Source organism: Myodes glareolus, chromosome 2 (assembly GCF_982192425.1).
Source record: "Myodes glareolus chromosome 2, mMyoGla1.1, whole genome shotgun sequence".
Classification (NCBI taxonomy): Eukaryota; Metazoa; Chordata; class Mammalia; order Rodentia; family Cricetidae; genus Myodes; species Myodes glareolus.
In genome coordinates, this window is record NC_142027.1 from 116771081 (window position 1) to 116797593 (window position 26513).

Genomic DNA, 26513 nt, shown 5'->3' on the forward strand with positions numbered 1-26513 from the left:
TGACCACTCTTGAAGCAGAGTGACAGTGGCTGGCACAGGTGTCTAGCTCCTAATTGCCTTTCTCACCTTCCACATGCTGGCCCTGGATGCCCAGGAGATCTTGGACCCCAACTGTTGGGACTAGCAGATCTACAAGAAGACAAAAGTCCCCCAGAATCTCTGGGTGAGAAAACACAAGTTTTCAGGAGATGCCAGTGTCCAGCCAGCATGAGTCCTGACTCTCCACAGCCTGGAGTCACCTGCATCCTTGGAGCCTCGGAGGAATCAGGTTCTGGATCTATGGATTTTAATATGGCTGGGAGTCCATGTCTCTAACAAGCTCCGGGCAATGCCTTGTCAGTCTGCCAATGGACCCTATGGAGGAGTGAGGCCTCAGAGCATCCTAAAGGGATTGGAACGCCTATTTTGGAGGCACCATGCATTTTGAATACATTTCTGGACATTTGGAACTGTGAAAACAACTTAACAGTCGAGAGGAGTAAACACAAACCATTGTAGAAACCCTTGTGCTACTTGGCACACATTACAAGGCTCTCCAGGGAAGGGCAGAGGGGGCCATGCATGCTCAGGTACTGGGGGCGGGGCAAAAGCTGAGGAACCGCCATGTATAAGGTGTCCTGACCTCCCCACAGGAAGCTTGGACAAAACAATAAACTGTCCTGTTATTACCTCCTTGGTCTCTCTAGCATCTCAGGATGCCCGTGGGGACCCACAGAAGTGAGGAACAAGCCTCAGGGTCCGTCAGACTCCAGTTCCTGCCAGATGAGACCACGTGTTACACAGAGCTGGCCCTTCTTGCAGGTCTCAGCACCTGAGCTGATCGCCAGCAGATGCGCAGCTCTGAGGCCTTGAGCCACCAGGGAGGGTGTCACAGCTGGTTCTCAAGTGGTGCGGACTGTGGTGATGGTTCTGGGGGGTTCTGCTTATAGTGGTACGGAGAGAGGCGGAGCGCAGTGAGGGTCTCCAGGGTGTGTGCTTATCATCAAACCCAAGTTCACATGTTAACTGAACACAGCTATTCACATCTCAATCCTTTTATAAACATCTTTAAAATGCTAAGTGTCAGCCTGGCAGTGTGGTGCACGCCTTTAACCCCAGCACTCAGAAGGCAGATGCAGGTGAATCTCTGAGTTCGAGGCCAGCCTGGTCTACAAAGCGAGTCCCAGGACAGCCAGGGCTACACAGAGAAACAGGTCTTGAAAAACAAAAAAAAGTTGCTATATCCTTTCTATGAGGTAAAATGGGAGTTGGATTGGCTGTAACCTGGCCCTTGCAGTGACATGGTGGGGTACCTTGAACTTTTCCCCAAGCACAGAGCACACATTTGTTCTTAAGGCCAAAGCAGGCCCAAGAGTCCATGACTACTATTGTTGGGTACTGGACCCTCACTGGGGGGTAACAGGCCTCAGACCTTCCTAGGGTTTCCCCATGGTCACGGGCTGGTCATCACATGAGTGCTGACAGTCAGTTCAGCCTAGGACTCAGAGCACACAAATCAGAATCACAAGGGATATGTGTTTTGTTTTGTTGTTGTTGTTTTAACCAGCGATTTGTCTAGAAAAGGACACCATATGGTGTCATGCTGGATGCTGCTGCAGGACAAGAGCTGGATGTGACCTTAGGAAGCTTCAGGAATGTTGACCAGGACCTACAGTGTCAGCCTCCAGGGAGCAGTGCCTGGTTGGCAGGCAACTGAGTAGGAAATGTGGCACTGGGTTGGCTCCTTGCCCAGAGAGGGTGTGGTTGGGACACATGGAGACCATGAGGGAGTCTCAAAATGTGATGGCCTGGAATTTGATGACCCCCAGGAGTCATGTTCTATAGGACGCACGAGACAGTGTGAGCCTAGAGACCTCATCACAGGGGTCCAGCTACCCACACTGCCCAGGAGCCAGCACACTGGCACCTCCCCCCTTTTCTCTCCCTGGGAGACCCCCTGGCTGCAGCAATGGAGGGAGGAAGGGAGGCAGGGGTGGTTCTGAGAACTCTATGCCCACTGACTATTTCACTCAGGACTAGAGGTACACACAAGTGTTTGTACTGGTGATCAAGCCCAAAGCCTTGGGCACACTAGCCAAGCGCCCACCATTGAACTGTCACCTGTCCAGTGTAGAAAAAATTTTTATTAGCGTTTGGGTTTTTAAAATGAGTGAGACACCAGCCTCGGGACAGCTCCAGCCTGCAGGCCTGACTTTCAGTGCTGTGTGACAAGGGCCCTTGGGACTCTTCTCGCTACCGTACTGGACAGCTGTGGCCTGCAGGCTGGTGGACGACATGGGACATCATAGGAGCGTGCTGTGATACAGGGTAGAGTGGGGTGGCCCCTATGACACCGCAGACCCCCCACTCTGTCCTGTCTAGCCTGGCAGGTGGGTGTAGGATGGGGCAGGCTGCTCACTCCTCCCGATGATGCTTGAACCTGGGCTAGGAGGGAATGGCGCCAGCGTCGCGTCTGGGAAGTGTGAGCCGGGGTGTGCAGAAGCCTTTCTTACCTGAGGAGGGACCAGTTGCAGAGGGGCGTGTCATCACATGTCCAATGGCAGAAGCTGCCTACTATAATCCATGCCTACACGGGTGGCTCTGCCCCTGGACTGTATGTGTCCCTCAAGCCCATCCTACCCCAGAACCAGCTCCCAGTAGCTGATGGCTCCTTGGTCCTAGCTCATAAGTCCTTTCTGGACCATGAAGGTCTGTCACTCAGAGCAGCAATTCTTCCACAGCTCCTCCATCTCCAAGGCCAGGTTGGATCAGGAGGCGATATCGTCACGGCCCTGCACGACACCGCTATTAACCTGGCCGTGCATCCCCGCAGCTGCCCCTTTCCAGTCCCCTCTGTGCGCCACCTGCCAGGTTGCCATTTCCCTACTCAGGGCCTGGGGTAACCCAGCCACCCTTCCTTAACTGAACCCCCGCTTTGATTTCTGGTGGCAGAAGTCCCTCCCCAGCTGGGGAGGGGACAGGTACAAGTCTAAGTTGCAGGGTCTCAGCCCAGAACCAGATGGGGGCACCCTGCGGAAGCAATGGGCAGGAGAGAAGAGAGATGTCTCTACAGGCACAACCCCAAGCCACAGCACCCCGGGGAGACCCACAGTTCTCTCCGGGCCACGCAGAGGGAGATAACAGGACATCGCCTCCACTTGAGAACAGGTAAGATGAGGCGAGGCGAGTGCTCCCTGATGGTTGGAGCGAGGCGCCTGGCCGGCATCTGTAGATCCTGAGTATGACTGGTCCTCTGCAGCAGCAGACACGGCTCTAGCTGCTGCAAATGGCAGTGGATCAGACCGCTGGGCAGGTACCCTGTCCCCACTCTGTTCCCCCATCGGGCCATCAACTCGCTTGTGAAACCGGGGCCGTGGCCCCTATGGACACTGTGAGGAACTCCGGTTGTCCCCATCAGCCCACGTGCAGCCGACATCAGTGCTGCTTGGGTGCGGACAAGGCATCCCCGGGATGTGACAGCCAGGCGTGAGCAGCCCAGTAAGGTGCGATGAAGCAGCATGGTGTGCAAAAGAGGAAGGAGCACCGCCTATGGCTGCTCCAGGAGGGGAGGGCGCATGGATGCCACTGGTGGGACTTCCTGTCCCAGTTGGAGGCCACTCCAGCAGAGGGCACACCTCCCCTGGGTTTGACGGAAGGAAGAAAGGAAGGAAGGACCGGTTGCTTGGAGCACAAGTCCTGCTGACTACTGGCCGGTATGTCCCTGCCCTCCTCGGCTCCTTGATCCGCAAGGCCGGCACTGCCCTCAGGATGCCCTCGCGGAGACTGAGGTCCACAGGCCCCACAGCAGTGGCGGCAACAGCAGTAGAGATAGCGATGAAGACTTGTGTGCATCTGAAGTGCAGGAGCACACTGCCAGGCTGTCCTGGGCCCCACTGCGGCCTTGGGGCCCAGGCCCGACATCCTCCGCATCCGCCAGCGGCTCGCCACATACCAGCCAGTCCCGGGCTGTAGACTGGGGGTACCCAGGCGCTGCCTCTAGCTCGCCATCCAGCACCTTCCAGTACTCCTGGCCTCGGAAGAAATAGGATGCACCTGTAGGGTAAAGGAGGGTGGCTGAGCTGGTCCCTCAGACACAAGGATACTCTGCATAGAACTGCAGTTGAATACAGAGCTGGGGGGAGGGGGCGTGGGACACATACAGGCAGAGGTAGGACATCTTAGACAGGCTGTCTGGGCCATGCCTGTCAGAAGCATGAGCCTGACTTGGGCATCTGGAGGAGAGTCTGGGACACAGGGACGGACTGTAAACTTCCACTCTTCCTTGCTGGAGTTTGCCCAGCGTCGGTTCTGTGTGCATCTCTTTTGGTATCGGAGGGGAGTAGGGTACAGGTGCTCTAGGGACAATGTACAAAGGCTGGAAGTCCTGCGTGTTTATGGAGTGAAAAGTAGGAGGTCAGGGCGGCTGGCAGAAGGGAGCAGAGCCCGAGAGGGAGCTGAGGAGGAGAGAGGTGAGATCCTGGACCCCTCAGAGCTCACGACAGGTTAAGTGTGGTTCAGGGAATCCCGCCCCCACATCCCATCACAACCCCTTATCTACAGTCAGGGAAACATGCTGGACAGCACTGTCCCCTGCCTGGCGCTCACCATCAGACCAGCGCATGGCGTCATCCAGCATGCTGGGGACACCCCTCCACAGGGGGCCCTGGGCAGGGTAGCCAGGGTCCATGCGCCGTGTATGGTCATCATAGCGCCAGTACAGCTGGTCCTTAAAGAAATAAGTCCTGTCATTGTGGGCCCAGGAGAAGACAGCATCGATGCCACCTGGCGGGAGGCTGAAGTCGGAGACAGGTCGCGGGTACCCTTCCTCTACGTTGTTGTCCTTAAACACCCAGTATCTGTCTCCTGGTGGCGAGAGAAAGAGCCACAGGCTGCGGCAAAGGCTCCAGTCTTGACTTTCACCAGCGTCCCCCCATCTTCACCCAAGGGGCTGTACCAAGTAGTTACCCTGTGTCACCAAGCCAAGGAGGAGCCCTGCCTGACATTTAAGGAGCACCTACGACATACGTCTTGGTGTGCGTCGGAGAATCAGTTCCTAGTCTGGCAGTCACAGAGAGACAAGGAACCAAGACAACGTACCCTGCTCTGTGACTGTTATGTATGAGGGGTAGGAACGTTCCCTCCCCCGTTTTGAGACAGAGTCTCATTTGGCCCAAGCTGGTCTCAAACTCAAGTAGCCTAAGGGATGACCTTGAACTTCTGACCCTCTGGCCTCCATGACCTGAATTGCTAGGATTAAAGGCAGGTACCACCACGCCTTGTTTATGGGGTTCTAGGGATTGAACCCAGGTCTTCATACGTGCTAAGCAGATGCCATAACAACTGAGCCACCAACCTAAGCCAGGTATGGCCATGTTATGGCAGAAGGCATTCAGTCTGAGGCCTACTTACAAGTGAGATGCAGGTCTCTCTGTGAGACTTTATGATCCAAGACACTGAAGAACCGTTGGGGTTCCATGGGAACAAACATGTGTGGGCTGGGACCAGACAGGCTCCATCCAGGGGTACCAGTGTGCGGGGTGAACACAGGGCAAGATGCCCAGGTGGTTCTCGGCTGTTTCCACGGTAGAAACAGTATGTCCAGACCACCAACAAATGGGATGGGTCAGGACACCGTAGGTGATATTCCTGATCCACAGGACCTACAGGGCACACGAGGGGTAAAACCTGGAGTGGGTAGATACTGAAGGCCCGAGAGTATGCTCTAGATTGGAGACCAAAGACACCACCGTGTAAGGGAGATCCTGGATGGGACCCTGGTGATGCAGGAGTGGGTGTCTATGAACTAGAGGAAGATATAGCCGCTGTAACCTCATTGGCTTGGGTGGGGAGCAGTGCTTAGGAACGACTGGTATTGGGGTTCACAGCTCAGTCTCCACTGAAAGTCCCAGAGAGGAAAAAAAAAATACTGGCCACCCTGGGGATACACAGTGAACTCTAGACCAGCCAGGGCTACACAGTGAGACCCTGTCTGGGAAAAAAAGGAAAGGCACAATGATTATTAACACTGTCAACTTGACAGCATGTAGAATCAAGCCTCTGGGCGTGCCGGTGAGGGGTATTAATCTCGAGTGGGCTGAGGTGAGAAGACCCACCCTGAATGTGGGCAGCACTGACCCACGGGCTGGGGTCTCGGACGGAATAAAAAGGAGGAAGTGAGCTGAGCAACAGCTCCATCTTCCCTGACTAAGGGGAATGACGTGACTGGCTGTGACCGGCTGTTTCTTTCCTAACATGATGGACCGGAACTGTCAGCCACAACAAAACCTGAAGTTGCTGCTGTCGGGTATTTCATCACGGCATCAAGTCAAGTGACATGAGGCCATGCTGGCTCAGTGCCCTCAGGGGGACCTGAGCTGGGAGGGTGACCTAAGGGTGGTGGCAACTTTGAGCTGAGGGCGAGCCGCTGCTCACACCAACCCCAGGTTTGTCCGTCCATGTCTACCTGTGTGTGCATGGGCCCATGTACACACGTGTGCACACCTCACACGTGTTTCCCTCCCCCCCCCGCCTTAGCTTCCTCCTTCCTAACTTAGGCTGACCTCCAACTTGCTACCTGGCTAAGGATGACTTTACATTTACAATCCTCCTGCTTCTAACTCCCAAGTGTCGGGATTAATGCACCCGGTGCAGGCAATGTAGGGGCACAAAACCAGGGCTTTGTGCACGTTAAGCAAGTACTCAACTGATGGAATGATATCCATAGGCCCTCAGCACCCCAAGTTTTGGGAAACAGTCTTAGTATGTAACCCAGGCAGGCTGGGAATTTGCAGCAACCCTCCTGCCTCAGCTTCCCAAGTGCTGAGATTATAGGAATGTGCTACATTCCTGGCCCAGGTCTCTTTTCCCTTTCTGTGGGATAAAGGTGAATGGAAGAGACACATCCCGTCCGAGGCCAGTAGTGAAGGCTAGGAGCCTTGCTTCAGAGTTAGGGACAGGGTAGGGTGACCTAGACAGAGGCAGCTGCTAGGGGTTGTGGTCTCACAGTTCTTCTTGCATTTCATGGCCTCTCTGAGGCCCCCATGGCCTCTCTCTTAGTTCTCTGTACTCAGAAGGGATGTTTCTGCTTTGGGGGTCTTCACACTGGCTGCAGACCTGACCTGGACCCTGTTCTTGGGGTTTCTGCTCAATGCAGGTCCCTAGATAGACTTCCCCTGCCGCAGTTTGTCCTGTCGACTACCTCTACTGCTTCTTTGAATAAACTCTCTCCTGTGGAGGAGCTCTTCACACCCTACCTCACCCCCAACTTCAGCTCTACACTGGCCCCAGCAGAGATTTTCCTCTTTTTTTTCTTTTTTTGGCTTGCTGTATGTATCTGCAGCGCCCCCTACAGGATGAGACAACAGTAGGCCTCCATACACATCCAAGGAGTACAGCTGCTCTTCAGACCGGGGGAGCAAACTGCTCGCTCAACCAGGCCGGAGGTGCAAGGTTACAGCCAAGGGTTGGCAAGGTGCAGGGGAGGCTAAGGCAGGTTAGACGGCACAGGGGGAGGCCATGGTCAGCTGTGGCTCAGGAGAGACGCTCACACACCTTTGAAAAAGACAATCTTGTGATCGCTGGTACGCTCATACACGGCGTCCACACTGTCCAGGTGCAGCGGCAGGCCCCGCCAAAAGCGATGCATTTGAGCTGGCTGCAGGGACACCAAGTGCCGATCCCGGGTCAGCCGCCAGAAGTACTTGCCTGGGTGACGGAAGGGAAGGTGGCTGCAGGAGCCTGGCGTGGCTATGGGCATCTGTCCTTCCACTCCACAGGGCCCCCCAGGGTCGGTTACCTTTGAAGAAGAATGCTTCACCTCGGATCTGGGCCACCGCATCAAAGTGGGTAGTGCACCTGTGAGGCATGTCCTTCTGGGGCCTGCAAGGCAGAACATGAGAGGGTCTGTGAGGGAGAGCACCCGACCCAAGCAGCAGGGTGAGCTACGGCTGCCAGAATCATGAAGGGGGGCATCCTGGAAGGACCCACAACAACCCTGTGTCCACATGGTAGACGGAGCCCACCAGGCAAGAAAGGGCAATTAGAATGAGGGCCCATAAGGCAATGCGCTGTATAGTGAGTCAGAGGCTAGCCTACGCTATATGAGACTCACTCAAAACCCCAAAGCCAACTCCCCTAAACCTAAAACACCAGACGATAACAACAGCACCCCAAACAAATCAATAACCATGGCAAACAAAACAAAAGCAAAGAATGTGAGCTTCATTCGGGCTTGTGACCACACTAGGCCTACAGTCCTGTACTCAGGAGGCTGAGGTGTGTGTGTGGGGGGGGGGATCGCCATTTTCTGGTCAACTCAGATGCTGGGTTTCAATTGCCTGGGAAAGAGAAACATTCCCAGGAGGGGCAGTCCTTAGGACTTAGTCCTTAGGGGCAGACTCAGGAGGGAAACAAAACTCCCAAGTCTCAGGAAAAGTTCCTGAAACTTACAAGGGTCACAGGCCCCTTCCTAAGGTTACATAAGACGGCTGGGGCAGAGGAGATGTCACAATTGGCTACCTGCCAGTCACACAGAAGTTTCAAGGATACAGCTTTCTGAGTCCTCACCCAGCCTGGGGTGGGCTTTTCAGTAACGAAGCTGTCTTTGCATCACCTAGACTTTTCTAGCATGAAAGTATCCTTCATGCTCGCTCCTGTTACTGGCTCACCACGCTAGACCTTTCTTTGGTTTATTGTGGAGAGATGCTTTCCTAACTCCCGACGGAGTCATACAACACTGGGCTCCACAGTTAGACCTTGTCTAAAGCGAGAGGGAAAGAAGCTGGAGAAAGTGCTCAGTGGTTAAGACCCAGGTCGGTTCCTCGCACTCGCGCTGGGGAGCTCAGAACTGCCTGTAACTCCAGCTCCAGGGGATCCAGCGACTCTGGCCTCTGTAGGCACTACAGGACCATGCATGCAGCCACACACAGACACATGGTTCTTAAAAACCCTGAACGTTGATGGAAAGGCAGAACGGCTTCTCGGCTTCCCAGGTAGGTCCGTGTCTCAGCACACAGAGCCCCGTGGGTAGGAGTCGGGGTGTGAGTGTTCGCTGATGCACACTGCAGGCGGGAGAACCATGTCACACTCCCGAGACTGTGATCCTGTCGACCACAATGCTAACTGCACAAGCACGGGTCCCAGAGCATCACCCGACCCCAGGGGGATGGAGAGCAGAGCTGTGTCAGGGACAGCGAGTGTGAGGAACCCTGAGGACAGTGTGGTCCATTTGCTGAGAGGCGGCCAGTCCTGAGGGTCTGCGGCAGAGGGCTTCCCAGCAGACCACCTGCTAGGGCCACACACGGTAGTGTGCCTTGCATGAGGACACTCACCGTTTGTCACAACGCAGAACCCTCCAGCAGTGTCACACATGGGTGGCCTAGAGAGCAGGGTGAGAGGGGTTCGCAGGAGAGAAATGATTCTTGCAGGGACATATACTCAGTGATAGAATGTCCTGGGTTCAGTTATCACTTAAAAATGAAAGAGAAAAGAAAAAGAAGAAACAAGCAAAGCCAAGCTTTGCTTCACTCAGCTCACATCTGAACGCCAGCACGCAGGAGGCAGAAGCAGGGCGTTTATGACTTTGAGGTTGGCCTATGCCATGCAGCAAGTTCCAGGCCAGCCAGGGTTACACCACAAGACCCTAACTGAAACGAATCAACAGAGGGTCAGTGAGGTGGCTCGGTTCATTACAAGGACTTGCTGTCAAGGCTGATTGCCAGAGTCCGGTCTCTGAATCAACATGGTGGAAGGAGAGAGCCAGTTCCCACAAGCTGTCCTCTGACCTCCATACACACTGTGTACCCACACCAAATGTGTGTGTGCGTGCACACATGCACAATCACATATGCACACACATGCGTGCGTGCACACACACACACACACTGGGGATGTAGCTCATTTGCCTAGCATGCACAAAGTCCAAGATTCAATTCCCAGCACTCCATAAACCTGGACTAGCGGTACACGCCTGTAGTCTCCTCACTTGGAAAACAGAGGATGAGAGGGTCAAGGCTGCCATCATCCTTAGCGACACAGGGAGTTTGAAGTCATCTTGGGATACATGAGACCCTATCTCAAATACCAAACCAAACCAAGAAGTACCAACAAAACAAAAGCAACACGGGGTTTGGAGCATAGCTCAGTACACTTGCCTTACATGCACAAGGCCCTGGGTTTAAGGTCCAGTACAAGAAACACACACACACACACATTCCAACAGATAGGACATAACAGTGGGTTGAACATATTGACTCATACCTACAATTCCAGCACTTGAAGGTTGAGTCAGAAGAATGGCAGGGGTTCAAGGTCAGTCTGGCCTGCAGACAAAGACCTTGTCTCCCCTCCCCCAATAAAATAAGACAAACAAAAGCCCAGAACAAGCAGAGCGGTACTCGGACGGTGACAGCAGTTTGTAGTGTACAGCTAAGCCACAAGTAGAAACGTCCACCGCAGAAACAAAACCCGGAAGCCCGGATGAGTGTGGGCACAGCAAGGGGGCCAGGGTGTGGGGGCTGGGGTCAGACAAGAGAAGGGACGGGCTGAGTAACAAAAGGTTGTGCACTGTGCAAACTCTGCACACAGTCGCTGCTGTGCTGAGAGCCCAAGTCCCAGGGACAGGGCACAGACGTGCGCCCGGGGAACTGTCTGGATAAGCGCAGCTCTCGGTCAGCTCTGCAGAGGGACTGACGCTAAAATAAGGTGCTGAGTACTCCGTACCCCAACCAAGCCACCCGTCTGTAAGATCCCCTAGCCCCTGAGGTCCTGGGCTTTGTGAACCAGGCTATAGAAGAGTGGCTATGGGCTGGAGAGATGACTCAGAGGTACACGGTGGCTCACAACCATCTGTAATGAGTTCTGGTGCCCTCTTCCTGACTGTAGGCATACAAGCAGACAGAATACTGTACACATAATAAATAAATAAATAAATCTTACGGGGGTGGGGGAAGAAGAGGGGCTACTTGAGGTTCATTGTAGCTCCACAGGGCAGCGGGTCTCTGTCTACTATTGGGAGGTCTAAGAGAAGAAAGTGCCCCTCGGGCCCAGTCAGCACACACAGCAATGCCTTCCTCAGGATCCCAGGCTATACGGGGTATTATGTGCTCGGTAGGGACAGCAGGGAACTAGACCAGGCTGGCTAAGGTAATGCGACAAGGAACATGGCTTACGGGGTGCTAGACCGATTGCTGGGGGGATCCGGCAGGAGGGGTGGTTCCTCAGGCTCTGCAGTATCCAGCTGTGCAGTAGGGGACACAGACTCCCGCACACCTGTGGAGACAGAAAGTGTGTGTTCAATCCAGGGCCTTAGCCTTACCAGCCTATCCTGCGGCCCTGGGCTGTGAGGCTGAGCTGGAGGCTGGAGGCCCCCAGCTCTGCTCATTCAGCCGGATGGGTGTCTAGGTGGGGCAGACCGCAGCAACACGCCTGTGAACTCTGCTGTGCCCTGAGAGCTTGTGGAGAGCATCACTGTCCCTCACAACCACGCTCCTGTGTGGACACCCTGAAAGATGGAAGCCAGGTGATCCACAAGAATTCTGCACCAATGTCCGCAGCGCTGGTCACAAGAGCCCGACAGGGAAGTAACCCTGTGCTCAGTGTTGAGTTCATTCAGCCATGGAAAGGAACCGGGCCTGACTCTGGTGGGGGAGAAACCTTGAAAATATCACACTTGGGGAAAACAAACAATGCTCAGAGACAGTCCCTTGGGGTTAGTTCAGGGTAGCAAGAGTTGTGGATCTAGGTAGGGTGGCGCCTGAACAGCCCTGTGACACATGTGTGCACCCTTGGTGATGGGGGATTTTCCTGCATTAGAAACAGCACTGGGGCTGGAGAGGTGGCTCAGTCGTTAAGAGCACCAGCTGCTCTTACAGAGGACCTGGGTTCGGTTCCCAGCACCCACATGATAGCACACAGCTGTCTCCTAACTCTAGCTCCAGGAGATCTAATGCCTTCTTCCACCCTCCATGGGGCAGCAGGCATGCATGTGGTGCACATACATGCACGCAGGGCAAGAAATTCACACACATAAAAAGGAGTAACGCACAGGGTTGAAGAGGCAGCTCAGCGGTTATGGACGCTTGCTACTCTTGCAAAGGACCTGGTTTCAGTTCCCAGCACCCACACAGTGGCTCACAAACTGTCTGAAACTCTAGTTGCAGAGGGTCTGATGCCCTCTTATGACCTCTGCGGGCACCTGCACGCATGTGGTGCATGGACATATATTCAGACACTCGTACATAAGAAAGGAAATTCTGCAAAATAAACAAAACTACCACCACCACCAAAACAACAACAACAAAAAACTCCACACAGATGGGGTGGGGCATAGAAAAGCAGATTGGGGGAGTGCAGAATGAAGCTAGAGGCAGGATGGAGGGCAGGCTGGCTCTATTCAGGGAGGAAAATGTTTCTGTATATTAAACATCACCTCTGTATATTAAACATTACCTCTCCCACCCAATCCAGAGTATCATCTCCTGGATGAACATGGGGGCAGAGATACCTCTTCTTATTTCCAGATGTGTCCCGGGAGCAGCCCTGGACCAGATTCTGGTCCTATTTTGGCTGTTTATACTCCTGTGGGGCTACACCAGGCGAGCTGCCTGCCTCTCACTCTCACAGATTGACCCTGGCAAGCTATCTACCTCTTAGTCCTGTGGGCTATTCTGGGCAAAGTGCCTGACTTTTGGTCCTACAGGGATATCTTCATAGTCTTATGGGCTATCCTGGGAAAACTGCTTCTTCTGAATCCTGTAGGGATATTCTTTCATTCTTGTGAGCTATCCAGGACAAGCTGTCTGACCCCGGCCCACTCCAGGACCCTTCCTCCCTTGGAGTCATGTAATTAGATGGCCAATTTAGCACAGACCCGGGGCTTTGCTGGCCTGGATCTACCTTTACTGCTGACAAGGCTCTTTGAGAAGCTGACTGACATCCCCCTGCTCTAAGCACCAGGGGGAACAGCACTAGAAGGTCGAGACCTGTGTCCCACACCCTAGGCTCCTCTCCTCTCTCCACTGTTCTGCTTCCAGCAGATGTCACATGCCCACGGAGTTCTAGACTAAGAGGGCACAGCCATGAACAGAACATACAACTACCTGGGGCATCTGTTCCTAGTACCGCCCTCCATGTGCTCCATACTGGGCTTTGGGGACACTCACCATATAATTGCCAGACACGCACCCTGTCCTCGTAGGGAAGCCCGTAGCGGAGTGGGTCACCGACGGGGCCCTGGTAATACGGTTGCATGATGGAGCTAGGGGCAGCAACATGGCTCAGACCAATGGCGTGACCAAACTCATGGACAGCCACTGCAAACAGGTCCATCCCATGGGCATCTGGAGACAAAGAAGTTGCATGAGCTGGGGAGGACAGGACCCCCTCACTGATGATGGGGCTGGAATATAGAGCCGGTGCTCAGAGGGTCCCTGCATCCTGGCTGTGTTGGGGGCTCCAGCTAGCCATGTGAGTGCTGCAGGCCTGCTTATATCATGCTGGGTTCCTAGAGAGGCCATATGTAGCTGGAAGAGGCTTCCCAGAGGTCTCTTACACTTAAATGGTACGGAAGCCAGCCCTTTCAGTGTTAGACCATAATGGAGACATCCCAGGATTGGCAGGGTTTTTTAGGCTCAAATACAATAGTTGTCACCCCAAGGCCCTACTTGAGAGAGCTGGGTTTCAGCGCACTGGGCAGGGAATTAGCTGGTTTGCCAAGCCGCCTGCAGACACTTGGCGGATTAGCATCATGAGAATGGCCCAACAGGTCTCAGTTAGTGGCTAACTTATGAGTGGAGTAGGACTCAACTATTTAAGTCTAACCTGGGACTCGTTCTGGGGGACACAGCTGCACCTTTTTTAAAAAAAGATTTATTTATTCATGTATTTTATTTATAGGAGTGCTCTCTGTCTTCATGCATACCAGAAGAAGGAATCTGATCCCACAATCAGACGGTTGTGAGCCACCATGGTTGCACCTATCTTTAAAAGGTTCAGGGTGTTACTGTGGGGTCTGCAGGGCTCACAGGGGCCGCCCAGGCCCAGGGTTCCAAATACTCAGGACTGACCCCCTACATACCTGAGGAACGAAAGGTCCATGCCTCGTCATCATCAAAGTGGGTATCCCCTGCCGTGTGGTGGTCACCGGGGAAGAAGGCATGGGCCACTGTGCCCCCGGGACCATCAAAGGGGTAGCCATCGTTGTGGTCGGCCTTGGAGAAGTCAATCTGGATGTCAGCCGTGTTGCCCGCGACCTCGTGGAAGTTCAAGGGTGTGATATCACTCCAGACTTTGAGGGCGTAGTACATGAGGGCTCGCACAGTATCCCGGCCCAGGGGTGAGTCCCGTGGGAAGGTCCGGACCCTAGGGTCGGGGTCAGAGTAGAGGCCAGCTGTCCCTGAGGCCTTTACGGACCTCCCTCGGGGGTGAAATATTGCCCTTCTTTGGCATGAGTGTTCCCTTATCATCTGCCGTTTTCTAGTCCCCAGGAGATGAATGCAGGAGAGTCCAGGGGTAACACGCGAACGCCAGCTCCAGACCTGCATCTCAGGGCGTGCTCCACCCTCCACCCACAGTCTACACACTGGTGGGATCCTCTCTGAGCTGCTCTGGCCCCAGGGATGGTAGAAAGACAGAGAGATACTATCCTGGGGAGCCCCCACTCCAGCCACGCACCTCCAAGAAAGGTTCCTCTTGCTCCATTTGGTTGGTGGCGGAGTCTGTCGCTTCCTTCTTGCTTGGGCCCCAAGAGGCAGGTCCGGAAGGGAGCAGCGAGGGGTCTTCATCAGGGCCAGAGTGGCCTCATCTGCATGGTAGACATAGGTCAGTAGGTAGAACTCATTCCACCTCCCCAACGAAGACCCCAGGGCCCCTCAGAGCCAATAGCCTCAAGGCCAGGTGTGTTCAAGCCCCACCTATCCCCTACCAGCTTAAGGCAACATTCACGTTCATGACTCTGGCCAATCCGAGTCCTCAGTGACTAATTGCAGGGTCCTGAGTACCCAGGGTGGGTATGGCCAGGCTGTCACAGCCCTGATGGAACCAAGAAGTCTCCTGGTGCCTCCCGGAAAACTAACCCAGGATGCCGGTGGTCTCCAGGCCGCCAAACTGCTGCATGGCAGTAATAGCCTTGGACAGTTCCTCCTGGGTTTGTAGCTGTCCTGTTGCTGGGTCTGCAGGAGGCAGGTAGCCAAACTTGCTCAGCCATTCCTGGGGATACAGAGCAGAGGAAGAGGTTGTTAGGGTAGAGCCCACCTGTGGAGGAGCTGGCCAAGCTCATGACTGTTGCAAGGGAAATGCCTCTTGAGCCCTGGCCACCCCTACCTACCCACATCCCAACATCCCTGTCCTTTAAATCGGGTTATAAGAGCCAGGCGGTAGTGGCGCATGCCTTTAATCCCAGCACTCGAGAGGAAGAGGCAGGTGGATCTTTGTGAGTTCGAGGCCAGCCTGGTCTACAAGAGCTAGTTCCAGGACAGGCTCCAAAGCTACAGAGAAACCCTGTCTCGAAAAACCAAAATAAAATAAAATAAAATAAATCGGGTTATAAGCCATGATCAATGTTTGCCAGCAACCACTAGATGGTGCTGCAGTCCACATGCCAATTGTGACAACGACCCTGCCTGCTGCAGGGCAGAATGCTCTAAGCCAAAACCACCCTCCTTTTCAAGAAGGGCCCAAACACGGGGCCCAAATCAAAACGGAGACTTGTTTCCTTCCATCTCATCAACACACACACACACACACACACACACACACACACACAATTTTGAAACAGGGTCTTAATGAATAGCCTTGGCTGGCTATGTAGATCAGGTTGGTCTAAAAAAATCCCAGAGATCAGCCTGCTTCTGCCTTCCAAGTGCTGGGGTTAAATGCACCTGCCACCACACCCAGCTACACCACTCTTTTGAGACAGGGTCCCATGTAGTTCGCTCTGGCTTCAAACTTGCCTTGCAACCAAAATGATCTTGAACTTCTGATCCTCCACTGCCCAAGGGCTGGGATTACAGGCACGTACTACCATGCCTGTTTCGTGTGGTGCTAAGGATTGGGCCCAGGGCTTTGGGTATGCTAGGCAAGCACTATCCTTACCTATTTTTTTTTTTTTAATGTTTAATTATCCAGTTGTGGTGGTACACGCCTTGAATTCTAATACTTGGAAGGCAGAGGCAGACAAACCTCTGAAAGTTTGAGGCTAGCCTGATCTACAAAGGGAGTTCCAGGACAGCCAAGGCTACACAGAGAGACCCTGACCAAAAAAGACGACAAAAAATTAAGTTATGTACTTACGTGTATGTGTGTGTGCACATGTATGCAGGTAACCTTGGTCCCCTAAGAAGCACTAGATCCCCTTGGAGATGGACTTAACAGGCAGTTGTGAGCTGCCCAAGGTGGGTGCTGGGAGCCCAACGAGGGTCCTCTGCCAGAGCAATAAGTACTCTTTTTTTTTAAAGAAATTATTCTAAATTCGAATTGTATGTTTTATTTTGTGTGAGGGAGTTTTGCCTGCATGGATATATGTGGTCACATGCGTGCTTGTTGCCCACAGAGGTAAGATGGCATCAGATCCCCAGGGCTGGAGCTTGGGGTAGTTGTAAAGCCCCATGTGGGTGCTGGGGATGAATCCAGGTCCTCTGCAATAGGACCAAGTGCTCTTAACCACTATGCCATCACCCCGGCAGCTTGTCCACGCTTTTTTGAGACAGTGTCTCACCATGTAGCCCTGGAATATGCTATGTAGACCAGGATGCCCTGAACTCACTAAGACACTCCACGTCTGTCTTTGCCTCCCAGTGCTGGCGGGCACTGAAGTTGTGGCCATCATGCCCAGCAACCTACTTCTATTTTGATGGACACATAAAAATACCACCCTATTCAAGTCCTTCCCTGACCCCCCAGTCCCAAAGATGTCTCCCAGGCTCATCTCTTGTACTGGCTACTGCTGCTGACAGCTGTTGCTTGGGAGTCCAGTGGGTGTGGTTGGAACTGGGCTTCATCTCCCGGGACTCCTCGGGGCCTCAAATAGCAACAAGCTACCCAGGCTAGGAGGTCCAGCCTGGATGATGTAATTTGCATACATTTGCAGTGTGCCTGCCAGGTCTCTTCTCTGCATAACATGTGTCCTCGCTGGGGTTTTCTGTTTCACAATTCCCAACCCTTCCTGCATCCTGTTGGTGTGTATGGGAATGCCAGAGGCCGGTTTCTAAAGCTGAAGGGCAGGACCTTCAAGGACAGGACGATATCCCCAAAGCAGCCTGGAAAGTGAGAGTCATGCCCCGGGGTACATGCCCAGATCTCTCTACTATCCCATTTTGGGTTCTGTAAGGAGGCCATCTTGGTGAGACCCTGTTCAGATCTCACCTCTCAAAAACTATTTTAACATTTTAGCTGTTTTCATGTGTCAGAACGTACACGCGTACCCCCCCACGAGTATCCCCACGCGTGTACCCACATACACGTACCCACACACACGTTTTCACAGCTCAGACGCGGGGTTGGGGGGTCCCATGGCTGCCTTTCCTTCCTACAGGAAGCCCCCTGAAGCTTCCTCGGCCCATACATGGAACACTTCAGAGAGAATGGGTCCCCCTCCTTGAGAGTGCGCATAGATGGGGAACAGAGGCTGGGATGGTAGTCCTTGCCTGTCTAGAACAGACCATAATTGGGTTTGGCAGCGCTGCACCTGCAATCTCGGATGCCCTGCCCCCACCGAGAGAGAGCTCAACCCTCTTGCATGCTGGCAGCCCCCTCCCTGGATCCAGGAGCCTTCTCCTCAGTGCTGAGTCCTGGGAGGGGCTGACCACAGTGGGCTTTGGCTTGGAGAGGTGGGTGGTTGCCAGCACTGGCCTCAGGTGGACACCCAAGAGGCAGCCAACTGACCAAAGTCACACATCAGCAGAGGATGGGTGTGTGGAGGCCACAGACAGCCAGCCCATCCATCTCCATGCGGGTGAACCCCAAACGCTCACATAAGCTCCCCATGATCATCTGGGATTAGACCCTGATAAATGTCAGATAAGGATAATGGGCCATTGAGACGGCAGTTAGCCTAGAGGACTTGGGGTTGCCTGGCTGACAAAAGCCATCCAGAGGACAAGATTTCTGCAGAAGAGGCGGCCTTGACTGGCACCTTGCAGCTAGCAAACCTGGGCAGTCCCTCGTCACCCCATCTGACCTGCTCTGACCCCTGCGGGTGTGAAAGCCTCTCCCCACCTCGACATCTGCAGCAGGATGGCCAGCGATAAGACTTCCTTGCTTCCTCTCTCCTGTCCCCCAATACCTACTGAGCCAGGACCTCACACACCCTGTCCTGGACCGCCAGCTTTCTGCTTGCCTGCCTGGTCCTCCTTCCACTGTCGCCACGGAGACAGACCGCTGTCTCCAGGGCAACGGAGGCTGCAGCAGGCGGGTGCTGTGAGGCTCAGGGTGAACCTTCCAGAAGGCCACTGGGGAGGAGGGTGGGGCCAGGAGAAGGGGAGTCCCGCCCCGCAGGGCAGACACCCCTTCCTCCCAGCCCAGTTAAGGAACTGGACCATTACTGCAGACCATTACTGAGGCTGGCTGAGCAGTCCCGGGATTCCTGCACAGATGTAAACACACACAGTCAGCGCTAGCCCCCTCCTCTTTCTCATCTTCCTGTTGCGTTTATCACCATTTGACACAATGTGTATCTTTTTACAGCTCTAACGAGGCATAATATGTACAGTGTTACAATCCTTCAGATGGTTTTAGCAAATTTATAGAGACACCCCAATCCCTGCGCTGGCTTACTCAACTGTCTTACGGAATCTGGGCAGCTCTGCCCACAGCCTTGATCAGATGCCACTGTGGCCCCCAGGAGCCTGCAGACCTTGCCTGGCACCTGGACTATTACTAAGCTTACGACCACTCCTCATCCCTCTCTAACTATACCCACCAGTTGGAGGCAAATGGATGCCACCAGCCCCATCTCACAGGTAGGGAAACTGAGGCCTGGAAGCTGAATCTAGATTCTTGTCCTTCCAACCAGTGTCAGGAACAGGGCCAACTCCTGATAGATATATGATAATGATATATGTTATGTATCATTCATATCACACATGCTAACTGTAGGTGCTCCGGTCCGTAGGCGGTGCCACCTTTGGCCACTCAGTCTCACATTTACCACTCCCCCCATATAAAACCCCTCAGGCCCTTGTAAGGGCGATACCTTACAGGTGAGGCATCTGAGACCCCGAGGAGCAAGGAAACTGTCCACAGTTATACAGCCCATGGGATCCATGACTCATCCATTTATTAATGAGCATGTATGTGTGTGGAAGCCAGGGGACAAGCTTGGGTGTGACCCTCAAGGTACACTGTCCAGGTCCTTTGCAGCGGGGTCTCTCATTGGCCCAGAATTCACCAAAGAGGTAAGATTGTCTGGCCAGCATCTCCAAGAATCTCTTGTTTCTACCTCCCCAGTGCCAGAATTGTGGTTCACAACCAGGTGGTGGTGGCACACACCTTTAATCCCAGCATTTGGGAGGCAGAGGTGGATGGATCTCTGAGTTCAAGGCCAGTGAGGTCTAAAGAGTGAGTTCCAGGACAGCTAGGCTTACACAGAGAAACCTTGTCTTGAGAAATCAACCAACTAACCAACCAACCAAACCAAACCAAACAAAACAAAACAAAAACCAAGTATGTTCCACCAAGCCAAGCTTTAAAAAATGTGTTTTTTAATGTGTCTGTGAATGGGTAACTTGTCTGTGAGTGCAGAAGCCCAAGGAGGCCAGGGGTATCTGGTCCCCTGGATCTAGCCTTCCAGGAAGCGGTGAACCATTTGCTGTAGGACTGGGCCTCAAATGGACACGCTCCTAACCGCTGGGCCATCTCTCTAGTTCCATGACCAGCTTTTCCAGCGGTTTCTGGGGGTTGAACTTGGGTCCTCACGCTTGCCTGGCAAGCACTTACCCAACCAAGTGAAACTCCCTCCAGCCCCTGCGTGGCCCTTTTTAGAAAGAAAGATCCTAGCAGATAACCGGAGTGATCCCCTGCCTGGGCCTTCCTGACTATGCCAAGGGCTGGCTGTGAAGGGTGACAGGTAGACCAGGGCAGATCTGTCCCAGAGGGGAGGATTAGCAGAGACCATGTGCATATTGTCTCAGGCCACTCTCCTGATGGCAGCTGCTCCACCGATTCTGAGCTAAGGGCCACTGAATGTCTGTGAAAGACGTGGAAAGCTCCACGTGGCCCCCAGGATGTGGGGAGGATGGTGAGCACTGTTTTTTTTTTTCCTGCACTTTCCGTCATGCACAGTGGGTATTCTGTAAGTCACTGCAAGTCGGCCCAACGAAGTAGGTGCTGCTGCTACACCATTTTACGAACAACGAAAGAGAAAGAAGCACAGAGTACCGACCCCTGTCACACAGTATGGGAGTGCAGAGCTGAGGCTGGAGCTGTCTGGCTTCTGGGCTTACCCTGTAACCACTGCAAGGGAAGGGAGGGATGTGACAGGGGGGACAGTTAGATGGACACCCGGGGAAGTTGTTCTGGGCAGATATGGGGTTGTCATTGTCTATAAGGAGCCCTGGGGAGAGTATTCACGGTGGGAAGGTTTCTCTGTTTGGTTTTGTTTTTAGAGACAGGGTTTCTTTGTGTAGGCTTGGCTGTCCTGGAACTCACTCTGTGGACCCAGGCTGGCCTCCAACTCACAGAGATCCGCCTGCCTCTGCCTTCAGATGTTGGGATTAAAGGTGTGCTCCACCACTGCCCGGCCTGGTGTTAAGGTTTTGATGCAGGAAGTAGCTAGGTACTAGCACCTAGGAAGTGCTACTGAGGAGTCTGGGGACAGGGACAGAGTGGGATTTGGAGCTATGAGGGGACATGGGCTGCATGTCTATTACATAACCATCTCGCCTTTGCTGGGAGCCAGGTGCCCAGTGTGTACAAGATGTCTTTTCCTTCCTGGACCAGCACTGGCCTGTCACAGACCCAAGGCCAGGTGGTACTGAAAGTTTAAAGTTTACAGTTAAGGCGATAGGCATCTGACACACCCTGGGAAGTCCCCCAGCAGGCTCCTCACTGGACAACGCCCCGGAAGCCTTCTGAAGTTGTCCGGCTTCCCCGCAAGAACAGGCTGTTCCTATGGGCCCATTTGACAAGAGAGAAGACTGAGGCCCTATGAGCTGGTCACAGCAGCAGCCTGGGACTCAGCCTAGATCCAGGTAAAAGGGTCCCACATTAGATAGCCACAGAGTGGCCGGGTGTGGAGGCGCACACTTTTAATTCCAGCATTCAGGAGGCAGAGGCAAGCAGACCTCTGTGAGTTCCAGGGCAGCCATGGCTACAAAGACCCTGTCTCAAATGGAAGCAAAGCACAAAATAGTGAACACTGAGACTTGTTTCTCCCCCCCCCCCCCGCGCTTTCTCTCTCTTTCTCTCTCTCTCTCTCTCTCTGTGTGTGTGTGTGTGTTAGGACAGAACTCAGGGTCCTTCACATGTTAGACAAATGACCTACACGGTGTGGTTTGGATGAAAGTGACCCCAGCCCCCAGTTCATATGTTTGAACACTTGGTTCCCAGTTGGTAGAAACGTGTGGGGAGGAGTAGGAGGTGTGTCACTGGAGGCCTAGCTTGAGGTTTCCAAAGAATTGCCGTTCCTAGCGTGTTCATTGCAACCTGAGACGTGAGCTCACAGTCATTCCTACAACCAGGGCTTCAGCCCGGCCGTCATGAACTCTACCCCTCTGGAACTGTGCTCAATTAAATTCTTTCATTTCTAAGCTGCCTTGGTCACGGTGTTTTCTCAAACAGAGAAGTAACTATGACGGTATAACACTGACAGACAGCGTCATCTTCCATTTTCTTGAGACAGTGTCTCACTAGTAGCCCTAGACGGCCTGGGAACTCCCTATGTAGACCAGGCTGGTTTTGAACTCTCAGATCTGCCTCTGCCTCCTGAGAGCTAGGAGTATACGATTAAAGGTGCATACACTGCCATTCCCAGCACTGGTTCTTTTTGTTTGTTTTTTACAGAGCTTAAGGTTGCTCAGGCTGGCCTTGAACTTGCTATGTAGCCAAAGATGACCCTAAACACATATCCTTTTCCCTTTGCTTCCTGGTGCTGGGATTACAGGTGTGTGCCAACACGCCTGGCTTACTTGGTGGGGGCTGGGGCTGGCAGTCAGTGGTGTGTGTATGCCAGGCAAGCAACTAAGTTACATCTCTGGCTTTCCACCTTCTGAGACAGAGTCTCACTTGAGAGTCCATGCTGGCCTTCATATCACCCTCCTGCCTCAGTTCTGGGCAGCTGCGGTGAATGCCCGTAACAGCAGGTCTGACACTATGCTTAACTGCTGACAGGCCACCTTGGTTTGGGTCCATAGCGAACCGCTGTAGTTCCCAGAGTACAGCTATGGGCGTAGTGAGATTTCTCCGTGGGCCCAGAAAGAGTGCAGGAAGCAGGGAGAGCAAAGATCAGGACAGGAGGAGACTGTAGGCTTCAAGAAGGAGACACACAGGCAAACCCTGCACTCCAGTCCCTGTTTCTGCCTGCCACCATTGGCCCTGCCCCCAAGGTCTTTACTTAGCCATGGCCATCCTTAGTTCCAGCACACCAGCCCTTAGTCGTGGGCATCCATGAGATGAAGATCTGAACCTGCCCAGCCTGTGTGGTGCCAGCAACGGGAGAGACTGCTGTGGGAGGAAAACCCAGAGTTGAAACTTCCGGGGTTCATTTGTGTAGCTGCCAGCAGGAAAGAGGCTCTTTAGCAGGACCCCTAGCAGCCGCGGGCCCCCAGATACCTAGACTGCTTGGCGTTGCCGAGACACAGTCACACAGCATGCCCTACGGAGCCAGGCCTGGCTGAGCGATCTGACATTTGTGAATGAAATATAAGGGGGTGACGGCAAGAATCTGCAGAGCCAGTCAGTGGATGCAACAGTCTCCAAAGGCAGGTTGTGAGTGAGAACCGCAGGGTGTGAGAACTGGGGCCCGATCTGGCCGTGTGAAAATGGTCTACTTCCCCATGGCTACCCAGCTGGACATCTGAAAGGGCCGTCAGGACGCCACTCTTTCAGAACCTTCCCTGGGGTTGCACACTTTGCTGCGAGGCATTAACCATTCAAGAAACGGAATAACAAGACAAGGCCCACTAGGCTGTGAGGAGGCACATCCCCGGTGCCCTTCCAGGGGGCCTGGGGCCTCTTCTGGGTTTTATTCACTGACGTTGGCCCCTCCCGGCCCAGCCGTGGGTGCAGCGCTGTCTGGCAGCGGTTGATCACCAAAACAAAGGCGCCCTTCTCCTCGGAGGCATCCAGACTTGAATACGCTCAACAGCCCGCAGAGGGCGGTCTGAGGGGCATCAGAATGCTCCCACCCAAAGCCCGCCCATCTTTTGCAGCTCGGAGCCCCTGTGCCCCAAGCTCTTAGGTGCCATCTTCTAGAGGGCCACCAGAGGGCGCCCCCTACCACCACAGAAGAGACAGGCAGACGAGGGTTCCCACACCCGGGAGGATATTGTCCTGGGAAGGGGGATGATGCCTGCCGCACACTCCCGCTTTCCCCAGAACTGAACGACAGGGTTCTGCTGCCTCTGACAAAGCTGGGGTCACGCGCCCTGCTCGGTGAGACCTCCAAGGTGTGGATCGGCCGGTGACCCTAGGGTGCTCAGGAACTCAATAGGGGAGGGGAAAAGTGGATGAGGTCCACAGGTGCCAGGGGGAGGAGCCAGTCCCACCCCAACCTCCAAGGTCTGACTGTTACAAAACTTCCTAAAGGCACTGGGCCTAATGGAGAAGTTGGCCGATCAGGGGCTCCATCGCCCCAACTCCACCTCGGTGTCCTCTCTCCCTTAACGAGTTCTATTTGAGGCACCCTGAGAACTGGAACACGAAGGGGTATAGGCTCTACTGTCACCTACCCAGAACTGGGACTGGATGTCCCACGACTCGTGGCAGCGGGGGAGAATGGCTATGAATGCCCAGAAACAGGAGTGTGAGGAACCCCTATTTTAGAGACCACTGGAGTGGGAGGAAGCCACCCCTAGGGGACCCTCAGGCGTCTCTCCGCAAGTGGGCAGAGAAAGCATGGGGCCGCTGCCACCACAGATGCCTTGGGGTGGCAGAGTTAGCCTCTCACTCAGATCCAGGGGCAAGTCTTGCCAAACAGGGGGTTGCTCCCGCCCGCCTCAGTGTCTCCTCCAGCATGACATCTCCAAGGCACCTTGCCTAGACCTAAAGGTTTACGAGTCCCCACTGCCAACCGCCCGTGGAGAGGGGACTCTGCCAGGACCCCATTAGGATATTGGCTAGCTTGTGCCGGGCAAGAAGCCGCCCCTGGCCGGGTCTCTGGATCTCAGAAGATCAAGGGCGCCCAGGCCGGGGCCTCCTCCTCGAAAGAGGGCTTTATCCACCGCGCGCGCCTTTGCAGAGGCTTCGCGGGCCTGCGGAGCCATAAAGTCTGATCGAAACCTTCCGGGTCTCCTGCGGGGACTTGGGTCAGGAGGGCAGACGAGAGGTGGGGGAAAAGCCGGCACCGCGGCCCCCAAACAAGGGTACCCCGCTAAGCTCGGGGCTTAACGTAGCAGCAGGGTTGGGGAGTTGGCGGGCCAGGAACAGCAGCGGGCTTGACACGACAGAGGTTGCTACCCGCACCGGCGGGACAAGGCCGACCGCTCCCGTGGAGGAGGAAGGAGAGGGGGGTCCGCTCCACGCACGCCGAGCAGGCGGTTCTCCCAACATCGTCAGCAGAGCAAAGTCGGGAACCCCAGGCTTTCCGGACGCCCACATGCGCGTCCCCGGCTTGCGGTGCGCGCCTCTGACCTCCCACTCCAGCCGCGAAGCTCGCGGGGCGCACCGCTCCGAGCGACTGTGACGCCGGTCACCCCGCCAGAGGTCTCTGTGGAGCTGCTTTTAACCAGGGACCCGGCTCCAGCTGGGCGACCACCTCCCCGGGGCGCCCGCGGCTGCGGCGCGAGATCGCACCGAACGGGAAAGCGACCGCTGTCCTCCTACACCTGCAAGCGTGCGTCCCACTCTGCCCGAGTCCCAGGCTCAGTTTCCCTGCCTTGGAAATGGGTCCGCCGCGCCCGGGATCCGCGCACCTCTCCTAGAGGAACAAGGGAGAGTCTCCCTTCTCTCTTGCACCTCGTGAGAGCCCAGGGACTCGACTCCCGGAGTCCCGCGCCCGCGTCGCACACTCACCACCCCGAGACTGAGGTCCTCTGCGCGGGGCGCGGGCGCTGCGCAGCCCCCGTGGGCCGCCAGCGCGAGCAGAAGCAGCAGCGGCGGGAGCCTGGGCCCGGGGCTTGGAGGGCCAGGTCCCCGGGGGGATCCAGGTCCCCGCGGGCGGCGTCCCATCCCGCTCTCCGAGGCGGGGTGGCGAGAATCCCCGCGCCCGCCCGCAGCCGGCTCCGCGCCTCACTCGGCTCCGCGCCCGCTCCGCTCCGCGGGACTGAGCCGCGCGCCCGCCCGCCTCCGGGGCAGGGCCATGCTAATGTATGCTAATAACGCATCGCCCCGCCCACTCTCTTAAAGGGCCCCCCGCGCACCGGCGGGACCGGATAATCCGCACCGAGGGTTTTCCCTCTTTGAGAGCTGGAGCTCCGCTCCAGGTAGGGAAGCAGGAGAACTAGGGTGCGAGTGTTCAAGATCACCGGCAGCGTCCCCTGGTCTTCTGCTAGAGCTCCCGGTCCAGTTCCAGGTCACTCAGAACCTGGAAGACCGCCGCAGCGCGCATGATGGGCGCACGGGGGAGCCCGCGGGCCACAGAGTCCTGGGGCGAGAGGGAGTGAGCACCCCGATGCGGAGGGAACGGAGGTGGGGGGAGGGGATTAGTGTGATTCCGACGAGCGTGGGAAGGAGCGTGGGAAGGGATGGGTGAGCGTGGGTGGGAGTGGGGGCGTAGGATGGGAAGGGCAGAGGCCGAGAGCACACCTGAGTTCTGCAGGGAGCACGGAGCGGAGCGCAGAGCACTTTGTTACCCTGGTGCGCCAGGAAGCACCTGGCTTCTGCTGCTGAGTGTCTGCGGCAGGTGTGAGAGAGGAGAATTTGTGTTTTGAGGTGCGGGGAGTGAACCCCCAAGGCTGCCGGCGGCCTGGACCGGCTCTCTCTCCCTGAGCCGCGACCGAATTGGAGGCTATGAATAGCTCACATTAGCTGGGATCTGGCATCCGCTCAGCACTTTACACAAAAAAATTTTCTTTCTCACAACCCTTAAGTGGTGGAAACCATATTTCTCAATTTGTGCACAAAGAAACTGAGGTCCAGAGAAAATAACTCCTAAGCAGGTGACAATGTGCAGAGCGACAGAGTGGAAACTGGCTGGGTTAGGGGTCAGGGTTAAACCTCTCCTCCGCCCCCCAGTTCAACTTCTTATCACCTTGGAATGCAGCTGGATCCCATCGGTCTTCTTTACTGTTGGTGTTGTTAGAATTACCGCCTGTTGTTTATATAGGGAAACGGAGGTTCAGGTGATGCCCCTGAAGGGGAGGGTGGCTCCCTGCATCCCAAGCAAAGCTCCCTCCCCCAAGTCCTAACTGTGGGACTTGGACTGTGCAGTCCCTGCTCTATGCATA

The 26513-nt window shown here is 54.9% G+C and overlaps 1 protein-coding gene across 2 annotated transcripts; it reads right to left on the minus strand.

The window, feature by feature from the left end:
- Nucleotides 1-2105: 2105 nt before the first annotated feature.
- Mmp17 (matrix metallopeptidase 17) lies at nt 2106-25372 on the minus strand. 2 transcript variants are annotated; one of them, XM_085681726.2, is made up of 11 exons: nt 25141-25372; nt 15051-15183; nt 14650-14779; nt 14054-14337; nt 13140-13316; nt 11148-11247; nt 7775-7857; nt 7531-7683; nt 5389-5639; nt 4585-4705; nt 2106-4032 (listed from the first exon to the last, which is right to left on the minus strand). In XM_085681726.2, the coding sequence occupies exons 1-11, from the start codon at nt 25294-25296 to the stop codon at nt 3743-3745; spliced, it is 1878 nt and encodes a 625-aa protein (XP_085537852.1). In that variant the 5' UTR covers nt 25297-25372; the 3' UTR covers nt 2106-3742. The 2 variants fall into 2 exon arrangements, with proteins under 2 accessions (XP_085537852.1, XP_048289961.2); XM_048434004.3 differs by lacking the exon at nt 5389-5639 and having other exon boundaries at nt 4585-4842; nt 25141-25368.
- Nucleotides 25373-26513: the final 1141 nt, after the last annotated feature.